This window comes from Brachionichthys hirsutus, unplaced genomic scaffold (assembly GCF_040956055.1).
Source record: "Brachionichthys hirsutus isolate HB-005 unplaced genomic scaffold, CSIRO-AGI_Bhir_v1 contig_1329, whole genome shotgun sequence".
In the NCBI taxonomy this organism is placed as follows: domain Eukaryota; kingdom Metazoa; phylum Chordata; class Actinopteri; order Lophiiformes; family Brachionichthyidae; genus Brachionichthys; species Brachionichthys hirsutus.
In genome coordinates this window covers 1-24,651 of record NW_027180597.1, presented here as the reverse complement: position 1 = coordinate 24,651, position 24,651 = coordinate 1, and the positions used below count along the sequence as shown (strand labels likewise).

Below are 24,651 nucleotides of genomic sequence, written 5' to 3'. Positions count from 1 at the left end.
TCACAACACCAGAATAGTACACTGAAGGTCCGTGTTTGACCTTCAGTGTCATAAGATTTTGATAGAGTTATTCCGTATTGCTTCCAGCGGAAATCGATGCAGCCAAAATCATATCCAGACTTTCTGTTGATGGTATCCTGACAGTTGAAGCGCCAGTTCCAGAATCTGCTGTTCCTGCCCCCATTATCATTCCCGTAAAGGTGAACAAATCCTAGAAGTTTATTTAAAGGAATAGTTATGTTATTCAGGCTGTGGTCCCATCTTATCAGACACCTTCCAAGGTGAATCGAACCAGATGCGGGCTGAAGTCGATGTTTAGCAGACGGATATCAGTGTTGTTGATCTGTAAGTATTCCTTTAAACTGGTTTTTAATACACTTTCAGAATGATATCTGCTGACCACGTCCCGTGACCCACTTGAGTCCTGACTAATCGGATTTTGATCCAGCCACTCAAAATTCACTGTTGAGACAGGTTATGAACGTTCACACCTTTAATCAAAAGCATTCATGTAATTTCACTGCTGACATTTTCAATATTTTCTGCAAAAATCAAGGTGGAAATGGACAGGACAGGAGAAAAACACAAGAAGGAGGAAGTCCCAGATAGCTGCAGAGGGCTGGAGGCCCCATATGTGCTCTCTTTAGAGGATGATGGAGAGGAGTCGCCACTTGTGGTCCAGGGTGATCAGGCCCACCCTGAGCTGGGCTCCAAAGGCATGAACAGGAGGAGGAGACCCATGAAGAGCCAGCTTGAGTCTCATCCTTCAGTGCTTGCAGATGGCGAAGGCTCAGAGAGTCGTCAGGATTCTTCTAGGCACCAAGAAACCTTGGAAAGCCAGGAAAGCTCAGACACTGACAGGGTCAAACTGCTGGAACACAAACAACCAGAGGAGATCAACCAAAGACAAGAACGGGAAGATCCTGACACGCAACAAGAACACACTGAGTAGAAGCACGAATATTGTCAAAGTGTTGCACACAACACATACTGACAAAATAGTTACTACTCGACTGCATATCATCCCTCGCACCGCTTCTACAGCTGCTGTCTTTGGAGCTTCAATAAAGCAACGGAAAAAGTCAAAATGTCAAATGTGTCATTCTTTCTGTGCGTTCACGTCCTCAAAATCCTAAAATGACCTTCACAATCATCAAAGTTAGAGCAAAAGTAAAGTATCACTATATATAATATATATACCGTATATATCTCAGCTAATAGGTTTGACATCAGATACTGTGTGTTTGCACAGCTGTACATTAGCCCTGTCTGCCTGCCTGACTTTTCCAAGGGGAAACTGTTCCAAATATGTTGTTGCTATAGCAACACAACTCCACACATAATCTAACACCAATAAACACAGCGATTTTTGTGAGCTGACACTACATGTAAAGCTCTGCCTTTGTGCCGACTGCAGAGGCCTCCGTAGGTAGGAAACGTTTGAAATTCAAACTGATCATCCCTCTTGATTCCGATACAGAGAAGATTGCATTATTTTGCATCACACAACACGCAATGGAACAGTCCCAATTTGTATTTTATTTTGACACTTTTGCATCCTAAAGCTCTGCCAGTGCTGCCTCCACTCGTTGGGCCAATTCTGCAACACACAGCAGTAGCAATCTCACCCAGCGCTAAACCCTCTGCTAATCTGCTGCCCAATTTCCTCTGTCAACCAGCAACACCACCAGGCTCCCTGGATCCCTGGAACCAGGCCTGCAAGTGGCACAGCACTCGCTAAAAGACACAGATGTTAAGACACAGTGGGAGATAGGCTGCAAATCTTTTATTGCATCAGCCATTACAAAGACATCAAGAGAAAGGGCCACAAACAAATGCCTTTGGCAGACAGGTCAGCGCGTCTGCTCCAACGACCAGGCTGCATCTTACTGCATGCCCAAATAGAAAAGAAAAGAAAACGCAAACCATATTGCAAACACATGGAACACTTAAGATTAATATTGATAATGAATGTGCACATATTAAAGTATATTTACAATACACCTTTGTTGAATACAGTGCTAATGCACACAGTAAATGAAACCACAAAAAAATCAACTTACTTTTGTTTCTTGTCAGTTCAAGTGACATTCATTAACTCAAAAGATAAATTGTGAAACTGAAGGAAGTCAAAGCACCCAAGTTAATGAAGTGACTTCTCTTAAAACAAATAAATCACGCCGAATGCATTGAATTTAAAGACTGCATTACTGATTGAATTGCTCGTTAATAGAAGTAGAAACATTAATTTGATCTTGTGAAAGTGTGTTACACACAGATCGTGCATTATCCTGCTGGATACAAAGGATGCCTATAACCTATAATGCATTAGCGGTCTAGTAGCTCTTGCATTGATTCGGGAAGGCCACATATAATACATTGGCACAAAGACAGTGGAGTCACAGAGTTCAGATTGAGACTTTCTCTACAATAAACAAACTAATATGTTAAAACAAACAAATTTACATTTTAATTTTTTTTTATTGCTGCATTATTATCTGAAGACAGCTCTCCACACACAAAGGCTCCTTTAACCCTGTGGATGGAAATAAATCCATTTTGTATTATTATTATTATTATTATATTTTTTTTGTCTCAATTTTTATGTGACTGTATTTTCTATTTAATTCACAAATCACACATTTGTGTTCTTTATGGAGACGAGGAAAGTGTTATTTATTTAAGAGGTATAACAGGGTATAATTATAATCAATATACACAAACATGAGTGATTATAATTATATAAACAGGTTAAAACACGTTTTTCTTTCAGTTTCTTAACTCGGACTGTCTTTTGCCTCATGTAGCTTTAATAATGATATGGACAGGACTTAGTTACTGCCCTTGAACAGTTTATACATTTTAATTCCAGGCATCTGATAACAAAGCTGAAGGCTGCAAGATTAATGACAAACTTTTAATCAATTATGTGATTCAGGAGGTGGCTGTCTAGACCATTGGGGCCTCTTGGGGTTTGAGGGCCTCCACCTCCACCGTGTCTCCAGCCTGGGAGCCCTCGTTGCTGAACAAGTAATATGGAGGCGTCTGTCGGGCTTCCATGATGAGGACGCCCTCAGGGGACAAGGAAGCAAAAACGGTCAGAGGGTCCACATCGATCGGGATCCTGATGAAACAGAGGAAAAGTGGAGTGAGAAAGAATATGTGTGATTTTTATGCCAGGGTTTAGATGTTGAGAGTATCAAGAAGTATTTTCCACCAAGTAAGTTTCTTTGGTGGAAAATCTGTAAGCTGCAATGTGTTCAGTATGTATAACAGCAAGAGTGGGAGGAACACAATGAGGAGCGCAGTGAGGAGAAACAGCTTAGAGAAACAGTTCACTTCCTGCTTGGAGGGCTCACAAAAACTCTGACATGTTTTTCCGCAACAGCTGCTCAAAAATATTGTTTTAATTGACACTTGATGCCAATAAACAGCTTGCAGTTGGATGATTTTAGTACTGCAAGCCTGCAAGAGAAAAAGAAATAATTGGCTCAGGAGTCTGACTGTTATTATCAACACTAAACCCGTCCTCTTCGGCATGCGCTCCGTCTGTGTCACACCTTGGAAACGAAGTGAAGCCGCAGAGAGTTTCATAAAAAAAATCCTGCAGCTCTGCGACAAAGTGGAGATGAAGAAAACACACAGTGGATCCAGGAGTGGGCGTTGCAAAAATGAAAACTCATTCCAATTATTCAGGGTGTCTGGCTGCGGTTTACATTAGTGTTTGTTTTCCTCCCATATAGCACAAATATGTCAAATATGGCAACAGATAATTTCACGTCAGGATTGTTGCCTCTTCTTTGACATGTCTGATATTGTGATATTTTCCAGAGCAGAGAGCGATAGTCAGCGTCTAAACATGTAGGAAGATAAAGTGTTGATGGGGAATTAATGAGAGATGCAACATGTCAGATTTACGTCCAGAAAACAATGATATTTAAGATCAAGTTAAAAATAATGCACAACCCTTTGGAATAAAACGTAAACATGTAGTAGTTGCGCAAACACAGAGATCCAGACAAACCCAGACAGAGTGGCCAAATATGGGCATCATAGGTTTTCTGCGAGAGCAGCCAAGTGTCTTTGAGAGTTAATATAAACATCAGGCCGCCTTGTTCAGAGGAGACGGCTGCAGATTCGCCATTCATTTACTTAAAGGAGACCTTCCACTGGATTCCCAATCCACTGAGAAGCACAAGTCAAAGGGGATGGAAAGAACGTCCTCGCAGAGGCAGACAAACACACGGGTTAAAAGTCCAAACGATCTGTGCAGCCAAATATCACATCCGCTATTCTGTTGAAATTTGAGTCCAGTTAAAGTAAAATAAAATCTAAACCCGCCACAAGTTCACAAAGAAGATAAAGAAAAAACAAACGGCTCAGAAATGAGGAAACGCAAAGAAAAAAGCATAAATTAGAATAAATTAGAGCTCAGTCCTCAAATGACTCAAATAAGATAGGAAGCATCGGTGGGAAAAGAGGCAATTACAAAAAAAATGAAAATAGAGAAATGTATAACAATGATAGAAAAACAAATCCAATTTAGATAGAGCAAGCTGCGGGGAATAAGGCCCTGAAAACGTCTTCACATCATTCCAAGGCTAAGGGTGCTTGGGAGGGACAAGTGTAGGATGTGTGGGAGGAGAGGTAGCGTGAAAGACAGAGGAGGCCCAGAGATACAGATCTCATACAGACTCCCTGAGTATGTAAAGGACAACATTGTAGGGTGTAAAGAAAACTGTTCTAGTTGTCCTTATAGAAAGATTCCTCGGGTTGAGCAAGGATCCTTCTGGAACAATTATGAGGTCACCTCATTCTATTGTGGAAAAATATTTGAAAATGTATCAAGAAAAATACTGCACTCGACAAGAATGTGTGCTCATGATGTTAACTGCTGTCAATCAGGTGTCATCACGGTTTTTGACTACTGTACGTATATATTTTACCATATATCAGTATCTACACTTCTTTATCCACTTCATCCAATTGCTCCAAAGTTGCCCCTTCTCATAAAGTCAAATCGCTCCCATGGCCTGGTGTATGGCGCTCCGGCAGCTACCTTATCTTTCCAGCTTGGGGGGTTTATTTACCTCTGGCAAGTGTCTGTTTTATCACACACATTGATTTTGTGCAGCTGCCAAAAACCTGTGCAGGACATTTTTCCCTTGCAGAGATACTGAGGCAGAGAGGGTGAAGATGACGTGCGATGATGCTTAGGGACTGTGTGTAGCGTGTAAAACAGGGTAAAGCCCATATGCTCCTTCCCACAACACAAGATAACTCAGAAATAGCATCATAGCTATGCTTGCTTTATTTTGTTCAAATGTGCTTTTCAGGACGGTGTGAACAGCACAAGTCAGCCAAGGAGGGAAAGAATCACACCAAACCGTGAAAAAGCTCCAATCAAACGCCGCTTTTTCAACCTTACCCAGAATAAAAAGCTTACGGGCCGTCCCCCCCCCCGTCTCTGTCACCACAGTAAACACTGATCTGAATGCCTGTACCCGTTTTATTACCTCCGCCCGAGGAGATAATGTTTTAATGTCTTCTGGATCTGATCCAGAATGAGGTCAGGAAAAAATATTTAATGTTAACATTAAAACTCCATTTGTGAGGGTTGCTATGGTAACTTTTGCTGCAGGTTGATTTCTGCTCCTGCACAGCTGCGGAGGCTTTGTTGAACTGAACGAGACGCACCTGTTACACATCTCAGCTAATCAGCTCCTGCCTCTCTGGAAAGTTCTCTGCCAGAACATCCTCCCTGTTTCGGCAGTGTGCTTTTTGTGAATAACTAATAATGATATCAGTACTTTCTACTTCTTGCATTTAGGTCGTAACTGTAGTTGTACATGAAATATAAATATATATGAAGTATAAATTAATACTTCAACTCTTCTACATTCAGTGGAAATACAGCATTTTTACTCAACTGGATCAGTTTAAACTATTTTATCTTGTTACAGACAAGGATTTCGTATTAAACATGTCTTTAGGTCAGGTTAAGTGCCACAATTTTACCATGTATCAAATTAAAACATATATTTATTGTATTTGTGATAGAAATCCTGTAATATAATGCAATAATCAATCATTCTGAAAGGAACTCCTCTGCAAAATGAGGAAATGGATTTATACATTCACTTCAGACATTGAAGATAGCTTTCATGCCTGAGAGTTCTGTCCAGTATTTAAGTTGATATACTAACATCGTTTCAACTTTAAAGATACTTAATACATCTATTTGCCATGGAGTATTTTATCAGCATTGTGTTTTTATTTGAAAGCACTTAAAGAAATGAATATGTCCTCAAACAATTCATCACGTCAGCAGACCTCTTAAATATCTTGTCTGACATTTTGATATTTTACAGTTTTCATCTTGTCTTAAATTGTTGCTGGCAAATGATAAGCGTGATGCTTTTGGTTTAAGTTGTTGCCTTGTCAAAACTATAATGTCAATAATTCTTTCTGATAGTACAATAAATTAAACAGATTGAAATCACAGCAGAGCTTCAATATAAAGTACATTCTCAGCCACACAAACACACGTGTGCTATCTATTGCTTTCATATAACCAGAGGATTTGGGGATTGAGGTCAGTTATTTATATGACGCCACGCCCCCTTCCACCCCCCCCACCACACACACGCCAGATTTTGCTGAGCTGAGGAGCGCAGGCCTGATCTGGGGGCTATCCAATTAAAATGATTGTGATATGAACAATGCAGGGCTAGCACGACTGCTTACTAATTAGCCATTAGGAAATTAGCAGAAAGTCAAGTGATGCAGCAGCGAGATGGCGGCTAACGCTGCCGTTTGAAGTTTCCTCCAACCCAAATAAAGCCGCTGAGCTGGCGAGCCGGGCAGTGGGTGTGGAAACCTCCATGGCCTGTTCAGCTTGGATGCAGCATGATAAGTTGGTGCTCCACACCAACGGCACCACGAAACGCCTACTGCAATATTCTGTTATTGCCAGAGGAACCGTTCCGACTCTGGAACAGCTGTTCAGGTCCAGGTTCTCTTCTGAATAAAAAAAGATTAGACTTTGAATTTACTTCCATTTTTTTATTTTTAGTGGTTGCACAAAATAGTTTTAAAACTTTACACAACCTCCAAACAAACAAACAACCAACAAAGCAGCTGCACGACTCTGCACACGTCCCCAAAACTTGGAAGATCTTGGAAACCACCATCTTTGTTTACTGGCACCATGTGACTGATCATTATTTTGACATACAGTTCCATTTTTTGATTGTTTTGCACACATATAATATACTCACTGTATCTTCTTTGTGAAATTCTTTGTCACTATGCCTCCTTCTTCCTGCTTCTCCTCGTGTTTTCCTGTACAAAGAAGGAGATAGTGAGTCCACTGACTTTAAATAACTTGAGCTCATATTTGTATAACATAAATGAGTATCTTTTTACCAGCTCAATGGGACATTTATTGTCTATCCACACTTCTGCATTCATCTATGAGCTGCTGCATGTCGTCATTCTGAATATAATACCCTTTCTCCGTTTGCTCTTCCCCCCCGAGACCTCTGGGTAGGCTCCACTGAACATGTCACAATCATGACATCTGTTTCATTATATTAACGCCCTTCTAAGAAGGATTCTTCTGGCAAACGCACCCAAACATCTTGAAGTTGAGCAACGCCTGGAAACACCCACCCGCCCCCACCTTCTCCCCCAAGCTCCAGCTGTCGGGCGAGCTAGCAGCTGCTCTGTGACTGTTAAATAACAGCCTGGCCTGTTATTATCCCACCCCTCATGTGTTACCTTACACCCCTGAAGTGACGTCTCCACCCGCCTGGAGTGCTGCACTCCACCGGGGCTCCAAGGATGGACTAACGGTCCAGGGAGGGCTGCGCTAAGAACTCCCATGAAGTCATGAGATTATTATTATTACACTTGTCATGACTTCAGACTGAAAACTTGTCCCCTGAGCTGCTTCCTGAAAATGGGAGACTCAGACAGAGAGAACGTCCTTCCTGATATAGACGTCAGAATGCTCTGTGTAATATACTATAATGTTCTGAGGCGGTTTACCGTCAGGCGGTAAATCGGTAATGCGCTGAAATGCTGGTCTGCTTTCAAGGACAGGACTGAAGCCATAAGTAGATAGATGGACAGAATGAATCACTGATTAGCTGCTCTAACAACAAAAAGAAATGTGTAACATCAAATAGTATGACTTGTCATGATTAACCCCCCCCCCCCCCCCCCCCCCACACACACACACACACACAAAAGAACAGAATAAACCGAGCAACTAGCCAGTGAGTGAGTGGAAATTAAGAGCAGCTTCAGTGTCCCATAGATTAGATAGAGAACAAAATCAGATCCGAAAAGAGAATATTAGACTTAAATGTGTCGAGTGCCAATAAACATGCTGTATAATAACCGAGCTCTGCTTCTGGAGATGATGTGACCCTACAGTTAGTTATAGTTTCAGGTGAGACAGCCGATATACGCTTCATCTCATGCATCACATCCTTTATTGGTTTTTCTATCTGGACCTAGTAATAAACAAACAAACAAAATAAATCATTTGAAGCTTGTTGACCAGATATAGGAATAAAACATTGTGCTAAGCTAAGTAAAAAGTCCTCTTAAATAAATATCACTGATTGTGCATCAGCAATTCACTTGGATCATTTTTGTTGAAATATTACTTCAAGGACGATAAAGAAATGTGTACAAATCTTTTTGTATTTAAACAACGCAGTAACTTTTTAATCATTCTCCCGGTGACTTTCACCAGGAAGTCAGTGAAAACGAAGCAGTCGTTCCAACTGAAGGATTTTACGTATTCATTTGTTCATGAACACCTCGAGCTCGTAGCGCACTCCCTGTCACATTTTTAGAACAGGGTCGAGTCACGGCGGCAGGCAGGCCCAACATGGCATTGATCGAATGACCCAACTGGCATACCAACAAAGTGTTTATAAAAGGCTCTGCGTTTGGGGGGTTCCTGTCCTCTGTGCCCCTTCATCCCTGGGTGTCCCTGGAATTCTTCTATCTCTTTGAGCTCACATGAGGAAGCAACTTCTACAAGCCGCTCAGATAATCAGCAACAGAGCTAAAACTTGACTCCAGCAGAAACACAATCTGCACGAGGGCCACTGGGTGAAAGTAGGAGCCTATTTCCAGAACATTCTCCTGTCTTATTGTAAACAGAGACTGCTGTCGCAGGCCTCGGCTTCCTTTAAATCTAAATTGAGCTCATGCATGACTGAGGGAGTGAGTCTGTAGGAATCTGGAACAGGTGTCCCAGCTTGAGGATCTGTCTGCCAAATGTGCAAGTCCCGGTCCTCAAAATCTGTCCTTTAAGGCTGAGGCCAAATCTCACCGCAGAGACTGAGCTGCTTGAAATGTGGTGCAAAAAGTGATGATATTTGGTCAAGTTACTCAGCAAGATGCTGTTTATTGTGTCTTTTTAAATATTTATTTTTGAAAATTATCACGGGTTTGGAATGTAATTTACTTGTTCATTCATATATCTGTTTGCTGAAATAAAAGAGAGTGAAAGGCTAAACTGTTGCGATGAGGTATTTCAGATCCTCGGATGTCAGGAGTCTAAATGTCATCAGTTGAATCGCAGACTGTCAAAATGTGTAATAAAATAATAATAAAATAAAATATTAATCTGATTAGAGCGCTGTGTTGAATAAAGTCAAGTGGACTTGTAGGAAATGCAAGGAAAGGGAAAAGCTTTATCCTCGTCATCTACCACGTCTGCATGGCTAAGAATCTACACAGATAATAATTTGATTACTTATTACATTTTAATTATACTATAACTGTTCTATATCTACTGTTATAACCCAATGTCTATTACTAATTGCTGTTTAAAGTCATTATCTACACAACCAGAGATCCGTAGCTCTCAGACAAAATAACAATTTTGTTGTCTTACAAATCATAATATAGATATTCTGTCTTAAACATTCTAGAATGAAATTCCTAAAATTGTACTAAGCACTGATGCTGATGGCATGACCTCACCGTCAGCTGTTCACCCCTGCAGGGATGTTTTTCACAAGCAGATTATGTTTATTTTTAACTTATTTACCAACTTTTACTCGTCTAAATACTATTAATCAAACATTGAGAAATGGGAAAAAGTAACTAATGGCATCTTGAATGTAAACTAAACTTATCGAACTTATTAAACACATATAACATACATGTATTTTTTATCTCAAGAAAGGCTTGCAGGCTCATCCGAACGGCCCCAGGACCAGAACTCACCGGATACTTCTACAAATCCGTCTCTCGTTTTGACGCTTAATTCTTCCGGTTTGAAGCTGTGGACGTTCACGCAGACCTTCCAGGGCTCGCCTCCGGTGGTCGTGGGCGAGCTCCGGGGGGAAGACTCCCCGTACCTGCTGGTGTACAGCGTGGGGCCTCCCGTGGACTGGCGCGCCGGGAAACCTGTGCGTAAACTGCTGCCGAAGGGCGACGGGCCGAGGCGCGTACTGAGCCGGCCCGGCCGAGCCCAGCCGGGCCAATCCATCGCCAGGTCGTCGTGGAAGTGTGGCAGCCCGAAGTCATCGTCCATGAACCGAGACGCGAGCTGATCCCTGAACGGAGACTCTCCGAACGGGTCCCTGGGAAACCTCTGCCGGGTCCCCGTAGTGTAGAAGTCTCCCTCCGCCATGGGTTCAACTCCCGCTGCTGTTCTAATAAACAATTTGAGCCAAGCAACTCGGAACCGAAACTTTTATATTTTGGAAAAGAAAAGAAAAAACAAAACAATCCCTGCTTGTGTCTATGTGTGGCAAAACTTTCTGATTAGACGCATCACAATTACGCACGGATCCAAGCGCCGATCCAGAACCCGCTGCCCCTTTCTAGAGCCTCTGATCCTCCTGGCTGTGGGTTTTATACCGGGCAGCGATCTTCCAGTCTGCACACAGCAAATGTCGGGAAATCGTTGGGTGGACCGAGAAAGATCCCACACTGCAAGAAGTATCCCTTTAAGACTTTGGATGCCGTCTTAAAATCTTTAAAAATCTTTGAAAAGTGGATAAATAAATCTCGATGCGTTTCCAGGATTGGTGCCTCACATTTCTAGAGGGCTAATAAACACCCTTAAAGAATCATTTGAAGATGAAACGACTTGCTTTTGCGGATATTTTTTGCAGAGCAGTCAAACAGCTGACCAAAGACCAGCCTCCCTTTTAAGTTGCGTGTCCCTCCTGCGGGTTCGAGCCCCGCTTCGTGACGCACTGACCTGTTAATAGCAAACTAACACAGAGCTTCGCGTCAAACTGTGACGTCACTGTGTGGAGGAAACAAAAAAAAAGCCAACTCTCTGAAGTTGTGGTAAGTAGAGCGTTTTCATCGGTGTGTGTTTCTCACAGAAACCAGAATGATTTATTCAGAGCCTGATTTGTTATCTGTTCTAAACAGGCAGTCAAGTTGACTTCATGATACAGTTCAATATCCAGGAGATATATTACGACAACGTTGATTTTGTACTGACACACGATAGAAGGCGATTTTAAACAGGGAGAGTACGCATAAATGAACATTTGAGCGCTATTGCTATAAGAGTGTTATTGAGAGAAACCTTCAAATAACAGAATATCTTCTGCACAAAGACAAAGTCCATGGATTTTTGCCTGACAGGCATAATGTCTGCTTTTTCTTTTCCATTGGACAATGCATCATATCCATACTATACATTGTAACACCCAACAACAAGGCCAAATCACATTCTGAAAGTCAAATAGTTACACTGTTTGCATTATTTGTACAGTACAGATTACCACATTAATCACAACAATTTATGAAAACTTTACATTGTTAGATGGATAGAGGGCCATTCGTCCGGCTTCCCGTCTTAAAAATATATCTCCATGACCTCCCTCTTCCTGCTTCGTGTAGCCCCCCCCCCCATTCGTCCTGTTTAGTTGACATGCAGGGAAATAAATTGAGTATTGGGTGCACAGAAAAAACAGTCCGTCAGCCCTCGAGCAGTCATGCAGAGAAGATGATGGAGTGAAATTACACTTTCTCAACACTGAGGCGGACAGAAGTTCAAAGTATTTTATAGATTAAAACTAAAGTTTAAACAACCTTAAACATGGGCTAATTTTAATAATTTGACTTTTCAGAAAATATGCTAAAGTACCTTTCCGCTCAAGTCAGATATTAGGACTGATGTCACTCTCCTGTCTATATATTCCAAATGGTCATTTTAAAGGGCTGGTTGTCAGATAATTTTACCGGTAATTAAACCTTTTATTTCCACATTTTCAGTCTGTATGCTACGTTTCCTGGCTGTAGTTGTAACAGACAGAGGTTTGGCATCAATCTTCTGATCAAATCAGCGGGAACACAATGAAACATATTTCGTAAAATGTTAAATCTTTGTTTTGTAAAAAACAAACAAACATTCAAATCATCCACGTTTTGCTCCTCCATATTTTAAACACCTGCTTCGACTTAAAAACCCAAGAATAAACTACAGCCGCGTCATAATAATTAGAAACAGATAGCTTTGCATAGAAACATTGATCATCACTGACATGGACAGCAAATCAATAAATATTAAATAAGCATTAAATAGAGGGATTCTCTGCAACTATAAATTAAATAGTAAATACAAAACACATTTAAATACTTGATTCCAACAAGTACATTTAGAATCACTGCTTTTTATAAGTTAAGATTAATTTTGAATTTGGTGCGGCTAAATTAATGCAGCTTTTGAAATCAATCAAGTATCAAATAAAAACTCAGTCTGATATACAGTATATAAGTACAGACAGCTTAAAATGACAGTTAAGTAGGTATAAAGCATGTTTCCTTTTGAAGTATTACATGTTTTACTTGCCATGGGTTTTTGAGGAAAATACTTGCTGAAAAAAATAAAAATAAATACACACTAGGTTTCAATTACAAGTTGTATTACTGCTCTCTGCATGTTGTATTACATGGACTGACACTTCAACTGTTTTCCACCTGATCAGAGGATAAATTAATTTGACATTTGAGCCGACAGGCAGTTTGCCTGCTGTCAGGTCAGCCTCGCTGATTTATTCTTCAAAGGAAACCTCTGTTCTCTACCTTGTGAAGTACTGAGATCAGAGCAAAAATCCTTTTCCTTACTCCTGACAGAAATCTTTCTGATGCCATTTGTAAATACGCAACTCAAACTTTATGATCAGCCGGTCAGATCATCATCAATATTTCACTTTCCTGCATAAATCTACAAGATACAGACCCGACATGAGGCAACAAGTACCAACAGGCTTTGTTTTGTACAATCAATTATAAATATATTTGTTTTATTATTTGAAATGATTGTTTTGAAAGAATGATGCATTGTGAAGAAGTGCACAGGCTAAAAAATATGAAAAACGTAACAACACAGAAAATGTACTTTTTCTTTTGGACAATTTCTACTGTAAATATGTACAAGATGAACCATTTGTGGAAGCCATGATATTTCTGTGTGATAGTTTGTCTGTGAGGAATGATCAAGGTATTTATACAACAGCCTGGATTGTGGGGCTACTTAGATGCTGGGGGCAATTCACTGCACCTGGGGAAATCAGTGGGGTTACTAGGAGGGTAATGGGGGTACTTCACTGACCCGAGAGGAAATTCCAGAAGATGGTCATCAATGATAAACTCATTAAAAGGCTGTGGGAATCTTATAGAGAAGAGTGTCAGAGAACACTCGCTCTCCATGCTGCATGTGCTAAAGAGATCTGAGTCATCGTACCGAGTCTGTAATTCTTCAGAGAATTAGCAACGCTCAACACTGAACAAGGAAGAATTTCCCTGACCCCATCTCAGGTTGTTGGAGTTCTGATGCAGGATGCAGTGCAAAAAAAAAACAAAAAATACATTCCAGGGTCTCCTTGCTGAGTGAACAAAACTGCATCAGTGAAAGACATCGTCAGACGCCCTGCTGGGACACTTCCTGTCAAGCGATAAAGCAGAGCACAGAGACGTACACAGTCGGTTGCCCCAGCATAAGACTTATCCGGTCTCATTTGGAAACACAACGGGCGCCTTGGTCATTAAAAGTCTCTACGAATCCTAATGCCTGATTTTCTTGCGTTTGTTCAACAAACTGTGACTCCTGCTGCGATTGCGGCTCCCAAAAATGGAGCTCCAGGATGAGCTACGGCTGTAGCTCCTGTAGGTAGAATAGCTATGGCTCCTGCTTCGAGACCTGCTCCGGCTCCGGCTCCTGCTTCGAGACCTGCTCCGGCTCCGGCTCCGACTCCGGCTTCGGCTATGGCTCCGGCTCTGGCTCCGACTCATGCAGTAGATCGGGCTGTTGCTACGGCTGCGGGTGAAAAGGCTGCTCCTGGATGACAGGCTGGTTGACCGACTGCTAGAGGAGGGACTGGGTCGGAAGTAGGGGATGGGTCGCTTCCTGGCACTGTGGGAAGTCAAAAAGATAAGAGTGGTAATACTGCCGTGTGTGCATATTATTTAGATCCTGCACATTATGAGGCCACTGTCTTGTCATCAAAGAAGACCCTGTTGGTCACCTCAGTTCTGCAGAAAAAGGTGCTTTAACCACTTTCATTATCACTACTTTAAGCAAACTAGCAGACACTCGGAGAGAGAAAATAACCAGTCCTGTTTCGAGAATGCATGGACCTTCCTGTTGCGAGGACACACTGCCCCGTAAATAGGCCCAGTTGAGGCCCGGTTTATGGTTGACAATAATATGCTCTGTAGAGCAGAAGGGACCTTCACAGTCAGGTGATAATTCAGGAGGATTTGTGACTTCAATTGAACCCTTCCATTTCTACTCATTTGGTGCCTAATTAATATGAAACTACTGATCAGGACATAGTTACAATGCAGATCCAATCCAGATGAGTGGAGCCATAATTACATAAAGTCTGTTAGGAAACGGGTGTTATCTCTGACTGTATATCACTTGTCAGACAGCCGTAGGGAATGCCAAAGAAAATTGGCACTGACCATGCGACAAAAACAAACAAACGCCAGGCTTGTTTTTGATTCTTAAGCACCTATGAGGCTCGGAGCTGACGCTTGTCTCGTCCTCGGGGATACAGCTCACCAACATGACAGAAAATCCTCCAGCATTACATTTTTGCTGTCTTTAGGCACGATCATATTTATTAAAGTTGTAAATAATCCAGCTGGGAAACCTGTACCTTGTGATTCGGCGTGCCTCAAGATGACTTGGGGAGTCTCTCCTTCGTTTCTTCATGGGAGAGAAGGATTTGCGTCTTCGTCTCTTCACACTAACCTTACGTGCACGCTTCGCATTCTTCTCTCTGGAGTGGGCCTTTCTCTTTCTGCCTCGTGGTCTTGGAGACAGAAGTAACAGTGTGGAAATTCATCAGAATTCCACATAAGTACATATAAAGAAATCTTCTTGTAGAGAACTAATGAGGAGGCGTTATCTGCTGAACAGTTTTGTTGTGTTTACCTGTCAGCGCTGTATCTGGAGTAGCTTCCTCTTGAGCTCAGGCTGGCGATGCTGCCTCGTCGCCTCAGATCACCAGAAATACTGGGTGAGCGTGAGCGTGAGCTGACAATGACACAAAGGACAATTATTTCCTATATTCCACTGAGGCAGCTGCAGCTAATTTCCATCCACTTCTTTCTACAATTATATGACACCTGTACATGCAATTTTTCTTTTGAACTCTAATGCTGAATTATGAATTATGAATTATTATGCCATTTCCTTGTTTTTTTTCCCACCAATTAGCATTCCATTGGTGCAGCAATGCTCGAGTGCATGAGAAGGCATCACAGTGTGGAAGAAAAAAAAATGCTTCAAATGATATTAACAAACAGATGTTTTGTAGGTATAAATTTCAGTGTGGTCATCATATTATTTTAGAATATGCAACATTTCATGGACCTCTACAACAGCAATAAAGATATTTCAGCCTTGACAGCTCAGAGGAGAAGAAATGGGAACCAGTCTGGGATTGTTTGTACCTTAACCATGATGACACCAAGATGTCTCACACTTCCACTTTTTCATGAGCAAAGTGGAATACAAGTGAGTGGAGCTTTTTCTTAACTTGGGGTTTAGTTAACGCTTTTGACGTAAAACAGAAAAGCAGTTAACCTACCTGAAAGATGACAGTGACAAGCTTCGAGAATAGTGTCCGGAGTTCCTGGAAGTCCCAGAGGATCTGCTCCTGCTCCGACTCGATGACTGGGCTTTCAGTCGCCTACGAGTTGACTTGCTCATCCTCTGTGAGCAGCTAGAGGTCTTTGGAGTTCTCATGACCTCTACATGACATCCCAAGGTCATGTGGTCTCTGCAAAATAAAGTCATTTAGATGCTTCGCTGCTTTGAGTCACAAAGGTGTATGCCTACTTTGTGTTGTTTTTGAAAAATGCTGAACTGTATGCGCATTCATGAGTGAATAAATCAAAAGACTCTATTTTAACACATTACCTCTTTCCATTTCCACTGAAAATGGTTGTGTCCTCCCCATAAAGTTTGCACAGGGAAGTGTAGCTGGTGACAGAGTTTCCTGAATCAGAGATGTTATCTCTGTCACTGAACTGCAGCTTTTCTGGCAAGGCCAGATGTTTACAGCGGTTCCTCTTGTTGTCAGAGGCACTCGTCTGAGAAACACCAGTTTTGCTCGACGGGGGCGAAGATGTGTCATTTCCAGAATCGTAATCGTGTGGAACTTCTGTCTGTCTCGATAAATGCTGAGGCCCTTTTCCATGTAAGAGCTTCCTCCCCATTTTTGATGACAATATCTGCAAACAGACAAGCGGGCTGCAGCTTAAAACCAATTGTGTATTGATAAATGGAACCTGCTATCAGCCCCGATCCATCGTCAGTACTATAAGTACTAAGGCATATCGATTCCCATGAGAACACAAAAAAGATTTTTTTTTTCCTCTGGATAGAAAACATTGAAAAATAAAGACGTCATGCAAATTTGAAGCATGCGGTTAACCTGAAAGTAGCATCTGATCGCAACTTAAAAGGAAAGAAATTAACAAGAAAGGAATCTAGATCAACTAAAACAATGATATGAAAGTAACAAGAAAAGAGCAGAGACGAAAGAAAACCTATGCGAGAGGAAACTACCGGCTCTAACTTGAGAGAGGAAAACAGGAGTAAACAATAGCCCCATTGAAAAGCCTCATTTAAGAACACGGAACAAACATCACAAAATGTATTGTATTATGTAGAAATGAAAAGGATTGCAGACAAAGAGAGTTCCCATCAGTCTAACTAAGAAAGCCCTCAGAATGGGACAGATGACTGTGCTCTTTCTCCCGAAAGAAGTAAATGATCAACCTGCACCGACCTACAAGTACATCCCTAAATCTGCAGATAGCATCGACTTACCAATCAAGAATTCCTCCTTAAGTAGGTAAGGTGTAAGAAAAAGGGAAGAGCGGGCAACATAAGTGCATCATTAGAGTCGTATATTGCAAGAAAAAGACAATAACCCTCTCTTCAAACCCAGTGCCAGTTAGTTATATTGGCATGTTGCCTTTTCTTTCCTTAATGGTGCATTGAGTTTTTTCATTGAGCGAAAAATCAGAGAATCTTTATTTAAAAAAAAAAAAAGGTTTAGCTGCAGAAGTCCAAAGATTGAAAAATATAATGACTTTTGAAGGATTAGAAAATTGTGATCTCTCTTTATTGATTTCAAGACATTTTTTTTTGTCAGATCTGTCCTCTAAAATGTTTCCCAGAGTGTGAAGGAGCCACACACACACACACACACACACAAGGAACAAAACCAAAAACCCTGATGAAAACTCGCAGCTATGAACAATCTGGGCAAAATATTTCACTCAGAAATTTGAAACACATTTTCTTCCAAGGCCATCTTCAAATATTTAAAATCTCAACTCTTGGTATTTATGTTTAGGGTCTTGCGTGTTTTTATGTCCTTTTGTTTTCATACAATCTAATCACCATTTATATTTATTAAGATCAACCAAGTATTGATTTTGAGGGTTTCTCTGTCCAGTCATACCGACCTCTCCCTCTATGGATCAAATATCCTTCTGCATTACTTTTACAGCTGGATTTGTTTGTTCAACAAAATCCATAAATCAAACAGCAGTGCAAAATTCCATCAGTTGGTTACCAAAGTGTCGCCTCAGTAACCAACTGTGCAGTCTTCATGTAATACTTCAGGATATAGAGTGCGAGGCATGATTCAATTTATGGATTAATTTATTGAATTTCAATTCAAACCCTGTGGCGTATAATTAAAAACATTTGTTGTGCAATTAGCATAATTTAATGATTGCTGGAGAGAAATTAAATATATTTCATGCCCCAATAAGCATGAGATAAAGTGTTTAATAATGTATTAAGGGAAGTGGAGAAAAAAGAACAATTGCTGTGGACAAATTTAAGCATTAATAAAAAATGAGAAGAAAAAAAGGATTCTTGTTAAAACTTGCCAGTCTGAGATTGATGATGCTTGTGTTTGTTTTGTGTTTGTTTCATCTCCATGTCAAGTCTGCAGTCTGAACAAATGAAACATGCTCAAAGCTTGACATTAAACAGAGCAACAAGCAGTCTGAGTGGCGATAAAGTGAGACAGAGATACTTTGTATTCGTTCTTGCTTCCAAAATAAGAACAATATAAAAACGCTCTTTTAAATGCACAGCAGGACATGAGTTTCTGGATTTGTCGAGATGTGTGGCCTCTTTTTCCTTTTGGCCCAAAGTGGAGAGAAGCTGCTGATAGTTCCATCATCACTTAAAGTGATCACTCTATGCTGGTCTACAGCTTCAGCCCAGTCGCCTTCATTTTATGCTTGCATTAAATGAGCGTAGTAAAAGGCGAGTAGGATAAACAGATGGTGCACTTCAGAGACGTCCCTAAACCTAAAGCTCGATGTAAGTCAGCACCGCCTGCTGCACGTTTGATGACAGCAATAATAATAATAATGAAAAACAAACACCTGTCAAATGCAGAAGGCTATCAGCTCTGTTTGAATAAAATTATTGCCCTCTATTAAGCCACAATGTTTAATATCCAGCCGGTGAGCTATGCAGTATACAGGGCTGATAAACCGGTGGGACCTCACTATTACTTTATACCAAGTGTTTGTTTTTCCTTATTATTATCATCTTGACAATATAGCACAAGGATTCATTAATACATTATCAGTGTTGCTGCAGAAAATGCTCATAACTTGTCATACTACGAATCATACATGCGTGTAGAGAAAAATCGCTCTTGCCAATAAAATATTTCAGCGCTATTATTACTACTATGGGGAGTCTTCGCCAGCAAGTACTTTACAGTGATAGTCAGAAAACAGAAGAACAACAACCGATCAAATTATTGCAAAATAAAAGATTATTAAAAGGAGCTCAAGGTAAGGCCATGCACAGTTTCCATTTGATTATTATAATTATATTATACTCCCTCAGCGGATCCCCACAAGGGAAGGATAATCCATGCAAGGGAACCGTCGTCCGAAGTTCTATTTCAACTGAAAACCAAATTCTAATTTTGTTGTCTCCCCGCATTAATAGCAAGCGTTAAAAGTTTGTCTAAAACGGGTGCTTTACAAATCTAAATAACAGGCTAAATATGATTTTGGGGAATAATCTCCCACCCCAAATGGCCATGAACAGTGGCACCAGTAAGAGTGCTCGAGTGTACTTACGGTGGCGGTTGAGAGGGCGGGGCGATATTTAGGAGCCTTTTTACACATTGATTTGGTTACAGGTCTCCACTTCATGTCCATGTTGTCGTGGACTCCGTTGGTGTCCTCGCCTACAGCTGCAAGGTCCCCTAATGCCTGATGCACCACAGATTTTTGCAGATGTTGTCTGTGGGAAGATGCTAGAATCAGTTCTCCGTTACTGCCAGTCTTCACTTTAGTGAGGTTTTCTCTTGTTTAGCTTTGGAAATGGCAATTCTAATCTGTATGTAATAAAAGAAAACAGTAAAGGAATGGTTTCTTGAGTGTTCTGTAAAGATGCGTCATTAATTAGGTGTTGAGTTTCAGCTGTAAAACAGTTACCACCACAAAGGAGGTTATGCATTTGGCAGTTTGTTTGCTTTTGATATTCTAGTAACATCACAGGAAAAGCAAAAGCAAACAACTAAAAACACCAAATTAATTAAAAAACTGATATTTCAGAATTTTTACTGGAAAAGTGGACCTCAGCTTGCATTGATTTTTACTCACTAGTAGCTATAAGAGATCATCACGCTATCAAAGCTGTTCAGCGTAATCCATAAAACCTGTGAAGAACAACGCCTGTCAAATTATCAAATTATTGCACATCCAAGGTTTTGCAAAATGTGCGTCGATCTCTGGAGTGAATTTAGGCCATTTTCTGTGAAGCAGCGATAAGGCTGTGCCTGAGATCAGGAATTCACCTCTGCCGTATCAGTCATCACCTCGGGCTGATAAGATTAACTGTGTGTGTGTGTGGAGGGAGGGAGAGGGGGGGGGCATGGGTTCTTACCTGTCCTCTGTGTAAGAGTGGCAGGAAGAACTGTCTGACTCTGACCTCCGATAGCGTCGTCTCCGCTGAGAGCGAGTCCGTGAACTGAACGGCAAACAGAACGGGGGGAAGACGTGAGTGGATAATGAGTTAGAACACTTGGGTTAGTCGAGCAGCAGGATTTACAGGAGCAGGAAAGGCTGCAGGAGAAAAACCGAGGCGTGCAGAGGAAGCTGCAAGCTAAACATCTGGACTTAGCGCTGTGCTTCCAAACAATGGACCGCTCATCCAAAGTGGAATTACACATTGTTGGAAGATCACAGCATGAAATTGGTTTCTCCTAAACCTCTTTCACCTCTTGTTTCCTCTCTCTTTCTGGCTAAAGCTTTCAATCACTTTTCCTCTGTTTGATGCTTTTTCACGCCGCTTTGCTCAGAAAAATACAAACTGTTGTCGTTGTTGTTTTTCTGTATTCACCGTCATACCCCCTACATTAGAGGATCCTTTGCCTTTCCACAGTTAGCAAGGAGTGTTCTGAAAAGGCTAGGGGGCGGAGGAAAAGGGGGGGGTCAAAGGAGTCGTGTATGATTCTGATGCACAAACTGACCTCTTCTTGTGTTTGCGCTCATACTTCCGCTTCCGTCTCAAACTGGATGAGCTGGTGGGATGAAAAAAGAGCAGAATCCAGATTGAGGACGATTAAAACTGACAAATCAAAATTATCTTCAGTTAAAATGCTTCAGTACCAATTATATATCCTGCAAGAATAATACACAAAATCCCACAATAGCCATTAACACATACCTGTGTTTGGACTTTTTCGAAGTATACCTGGAATAAAGACAAGATATTATTTGGATCACGATTAAATGCCATGCCATTTTGCTCGTGTTGTTGCAGAAAGCTAGAACTATACCGATGCCGCCTGCTTTTCTTGGAGGTCTTCTTCTTCTTCTTTTTCTTCTTCCTCATCGGCGACAGGCTTGGGGAAGGGGACCTGGTAGGAGAGGGAATAGACAAGAACGCTAAGCCTTCTCCTTCATATTTCTCAATTTTGGGAAGCAAGACAAAAGGTGGAGAGCAGGGGTCCCCAAACTATGGCTTGAGAGAGACTGATTTTGGGTGTGAGAGGTATTGCGTGTGTGATACTGGATTTTGGTTCATGGGTTAATTATGTGGCTGCTGGTTTGGGTGTGTGTTTCTAGTTCACTCGATTCATGTCACTGTGTGTAGTTTATGGTGAGATGAAGCCTCATGAGCAGGGGTCCCCAAACTACAGCCCGCCTCCACATTTGGCCCGACCCCCTGAACAATACCAGAGACCTTTTTTCTGTGACGAAGCCGGAAAGGGTTATTTGGTTACTATTTATTTCCTGACTTTTTTTTTCTGTGAAGAACGGGTTATTTAGTTATGTGTGGCTGACTGGAAAACAATAAATGTTTTGGCACCCATGCGATCGTCACACATTTACTGTACAAACTGACCCCGGCCCTCCATCAGAGAAGGGACAAGTTATGTGGCCCTCAAAGGAAAACAGTGTGGGGACCCCTGGTGTAGAGTAATGTGTCTCACTACAGACTCATCTCATCTGGAGAACTGACCTTTTCCTTTTCTTCTTCCGATCAGACTTTCTCTTCTTCTTCTTCCCTTTGGCTGGAGGGTACAGTTCATCATCAAAGGAGGGGCTGCAGAGACAGAGCAGAGGGGACACCTCTATGAAGTCTCAGGGGGAAGAACATATTATTAGTCTAATTATATAATTGGGTCCAATTTGAATCTAATTGTCTCTATATTTGGACTATGCTGGGTTTTAATCTGTTCACATATATTTTTAATTTCAGTTGCTTCCACCAACAAGAAGCCATCAGCCACATTTATTAAATCTGCACAATATCTCAAAAGGTTTCCAATGACATTCAATGATATTTTGTGCATGAATAATCTTAACTCAATAAAGTTTTGATAACATTTGAATACAGACTCTGTTACAAATTCACTTCCTTCAACGCTGGGAGATTTTTATAAATATAATTAAAAAGATACTCTGACATGGACAACGCACGTTGTTCCAGCATTATGTGTAAATCCAGACCCAGGACAAACATTGGATTTTGGAGGGGTCATTATAAAGTGAGGCCCGGCGATGAGCTGGCGTCTCATCCGGGGTGTACTCCGCCTCTTGCCCTTAGCCATCTGGGACCCACAATGCAGATAAAGCAGCTGTAGAAGAGATGATTGCGGTCGTCTCGTCTACAGGAGATGGATGAATTATATATTCGGCTCCATTACGGTATTGGAGCGTGTAGAGACACAGCCGAGATAATGCAGAGTCAAATGTTGCGTCTCCTACACTTTCCCGCAGAAACCTTTGTAACCCATTGTGTATAAACGTTTGCAGAGAGACCGTATTCTAAAATAACCTGCATCTCTCATTTCCTGCATCACGTAAATCCAAGCACAAAGGATTATCTGGAAGACAAACGTCCTGCATGAGGTGATTCCATCACAGCAGGATGACTAGGTCCTACCCAGACTGATACAAGAACAAAACCGATCACATGCCAGTGAGTTTCACTGAAGTCAAGACCGATTGCAACATGGTACAGATCTATGATTTGACGTATCCATAGCCACCAGGCGTCGCTGACTTGGTCTTGGACTTTGAGGTATAAATTGTCCCTTTTTTCTTTTATCCTCTTCTTCCTGGTCAAGCATGCAGTGACACTGCACAGTGGGACAAAGATCAGCACTTTGTTTTTACTGATTTGCAAAGCTGTAAATAAGTCGTCTCCACATTTGCTCCGGCGCGACTCTGATGTAGATCATCTCCCCATCCTGTGAAGTCATTTCTCTATCAAGGGAAATTGTTTTTAAGCCCAACCTGAACCCTGACAGGACTCCCTTCAGGGATGATGAAGAGCAGACTGCCTGAGTTTTGTTTAGGGACATGCAGAAATTACAACCAATCATATTCATGTACTTAGCTTCTGTTTAATGTAAAATATATAAATAAATAAAAACAAAATGAGCCTGATAGTTGAAATCAATTGCTTCTCAGTTCTCAACAGTGCAGCTTTACCCATAACCAGGACTTTAGTTAGAACAACGATGCGTGGAAACTGAATCATGCGCTCAGTGCAATCACAGCCGCTTCAGGCTCATAAGCCTTGCTTTGAATTTGAATGTGCGAATGAAGCATGAGGCTGCAAAAATGCATGAACTGTTCTCCTTAAAAATTAACCAGTTAAGCTTTACCTGAGTTATTCCTGTTGCATTTCAAAAGTTCACGCTTGTGTACCCCGCTGTGTTTTACTTTCTGCCTGTTTATCTGTGTCTCTCGTTGCAGTACACGTTACTGGGTCATGTTTTTGAGCTTTTCTTTAATACATTTTTTTCTCGTTGTCTTACATTTTCGCTGCATTTGAACTGAACCTAACCAACAAAACAAAGCAGACTATTTGCTTTAACATGGTCGAAATGAGAATTGATTTTAGAACATTACAGATAAAGTCTATTTCTGAATAACTTTGTCAATATCTAGATTGTAAGTCCAGCTCTGGTCTAAATTCATCCAAACATCTGCCAAGCTGTATCAGGCACATTTCCCAAACAAGCATAAACAGCGGTTCGCACTTAGAATAGAATAGAATAGCACTCTATTGTTATTACACACGGTGATGCAGGCATTCATGATTAGAGCTGGTCCAGACAAAGACAAACTGCACTCTGACTTGATGTATGCGACCACAGAACTCTGGAGACTATACGAGCACTCTCATTGGAGGCAGGAGATTGTCTTGGGATAATAAATGGCCCTGCTTGGTGTCGTCGGCAGTTTGGGAGCATTAGGAACTGGAATGCATTAGGGCTGATTAGACAGACCAAGCCCAAGCATCCTCTGCTGGTAATGAGAGCGCTTTGTCACTCTTCAACGCCTCTAACACTCTGGCCTTGCATGAAGAAGAACCAGTTTCTTTTGATGAGGTTGGAGAGAATGAGAGAGCAGTTAGAGGCCAGTGGTGATGGCATAAAACGATGATGTATGCAAAAGGGTTTTGGACACACGTGTGTGTGTGTGTGTGTGGAGAACTTGTTCACTGTTGAATGCATTCTATTTTCCTGAAGCATATGCTCCTTTAATAGGGGCACAATCATACATGGCATCTGTAAATAGAGACATGCAACTACATTGTAGATATATGCAGCAAATAGATCG

At 41.3% G+C, this 24,651-nt stretch overlaps 2 protein-coding genes across 2 annotated transcripts; both read right to left on the bottom strand.

The window, feature by feature from the left end:
* Positions 1–1,769: 1,769 nt before the first annotated feature.
* On the bottom strand, positions 1,770–10,886 carry LOC137916089 (heat shock protein beta-8-like). The gene is made up of 3 exons (XM_068759211.1): positions 10,258–10,886; positions 7,281–7,344; positions 1,770–3,124 (listed from the first exon to the last, which is right to left on the bottom strand). The coding sequence occupies exons 1-3, from the start codon at positions 10,664–10,666 to the stop codon at positions 2,950–2,952; spliced, it is 648 nt and encodes a 215-aa protein (XP_068615312.1). The 5' UTR covers positions 10,667–10,886; the 3' UTR covers positions 1,770–2,949.
* Positions 10,887–14,064: 3,178 nt separating this feature from the next.
* On the bottom strand, positions 14,065–22,120 carry LOC137916090 (serine/arginine repetitive matrix protein 4-like; the record flags this gene model as incomplete). Its single annotated transcript, XM_068759212.1, has 12 exons — positions 14,065–14,241; positions 14,326–14,413; positions 15,165–15,320; positions 15,443–15,544; positions 16,101–16,292; positions 16,433–16,746; positions 19,645–19,810; positions 20,456–20,539; positions 21,042–21,092; positions 21,239–21,265; positions 21,351–21,431; positions 22,037–22,120. Coding segments are annotated over 12 exons (1,522 nt in total), but the record flags the coding sequence as incomplete, so codon positions are not given.
* Positions 22,121–24,651: the final 2,531 nt, after the last annotated feature.

What these genes read in the sequence shown, in the direction of transcription:
- LOC137916089 (XM_068759211.1), bottom strand. Translation starts at nt 10,666, where the DNA reads ATGGCGGAGGGAGACTTCTACACTACGGGGACCCGGCAGAGGTTTCCC. An exon ending in CGGATTTGTAGAAGTATCCG is followed by an intron (nt 7,345 to 10,257) that starts GTGAGTTCTGGT and finishes TTCTTTGTACAG; the next exon opens with GAAAACACGAGGAGAAGCAG. An exon ending in AATTTCACAAAGAAGATACA is followed by an intron (nt 3,125 to 7,280) that starts GTGAGTATATTA and finishes CTGTTTCATCAG; the next exon opens with GATCCCGATCGATGTGGACC.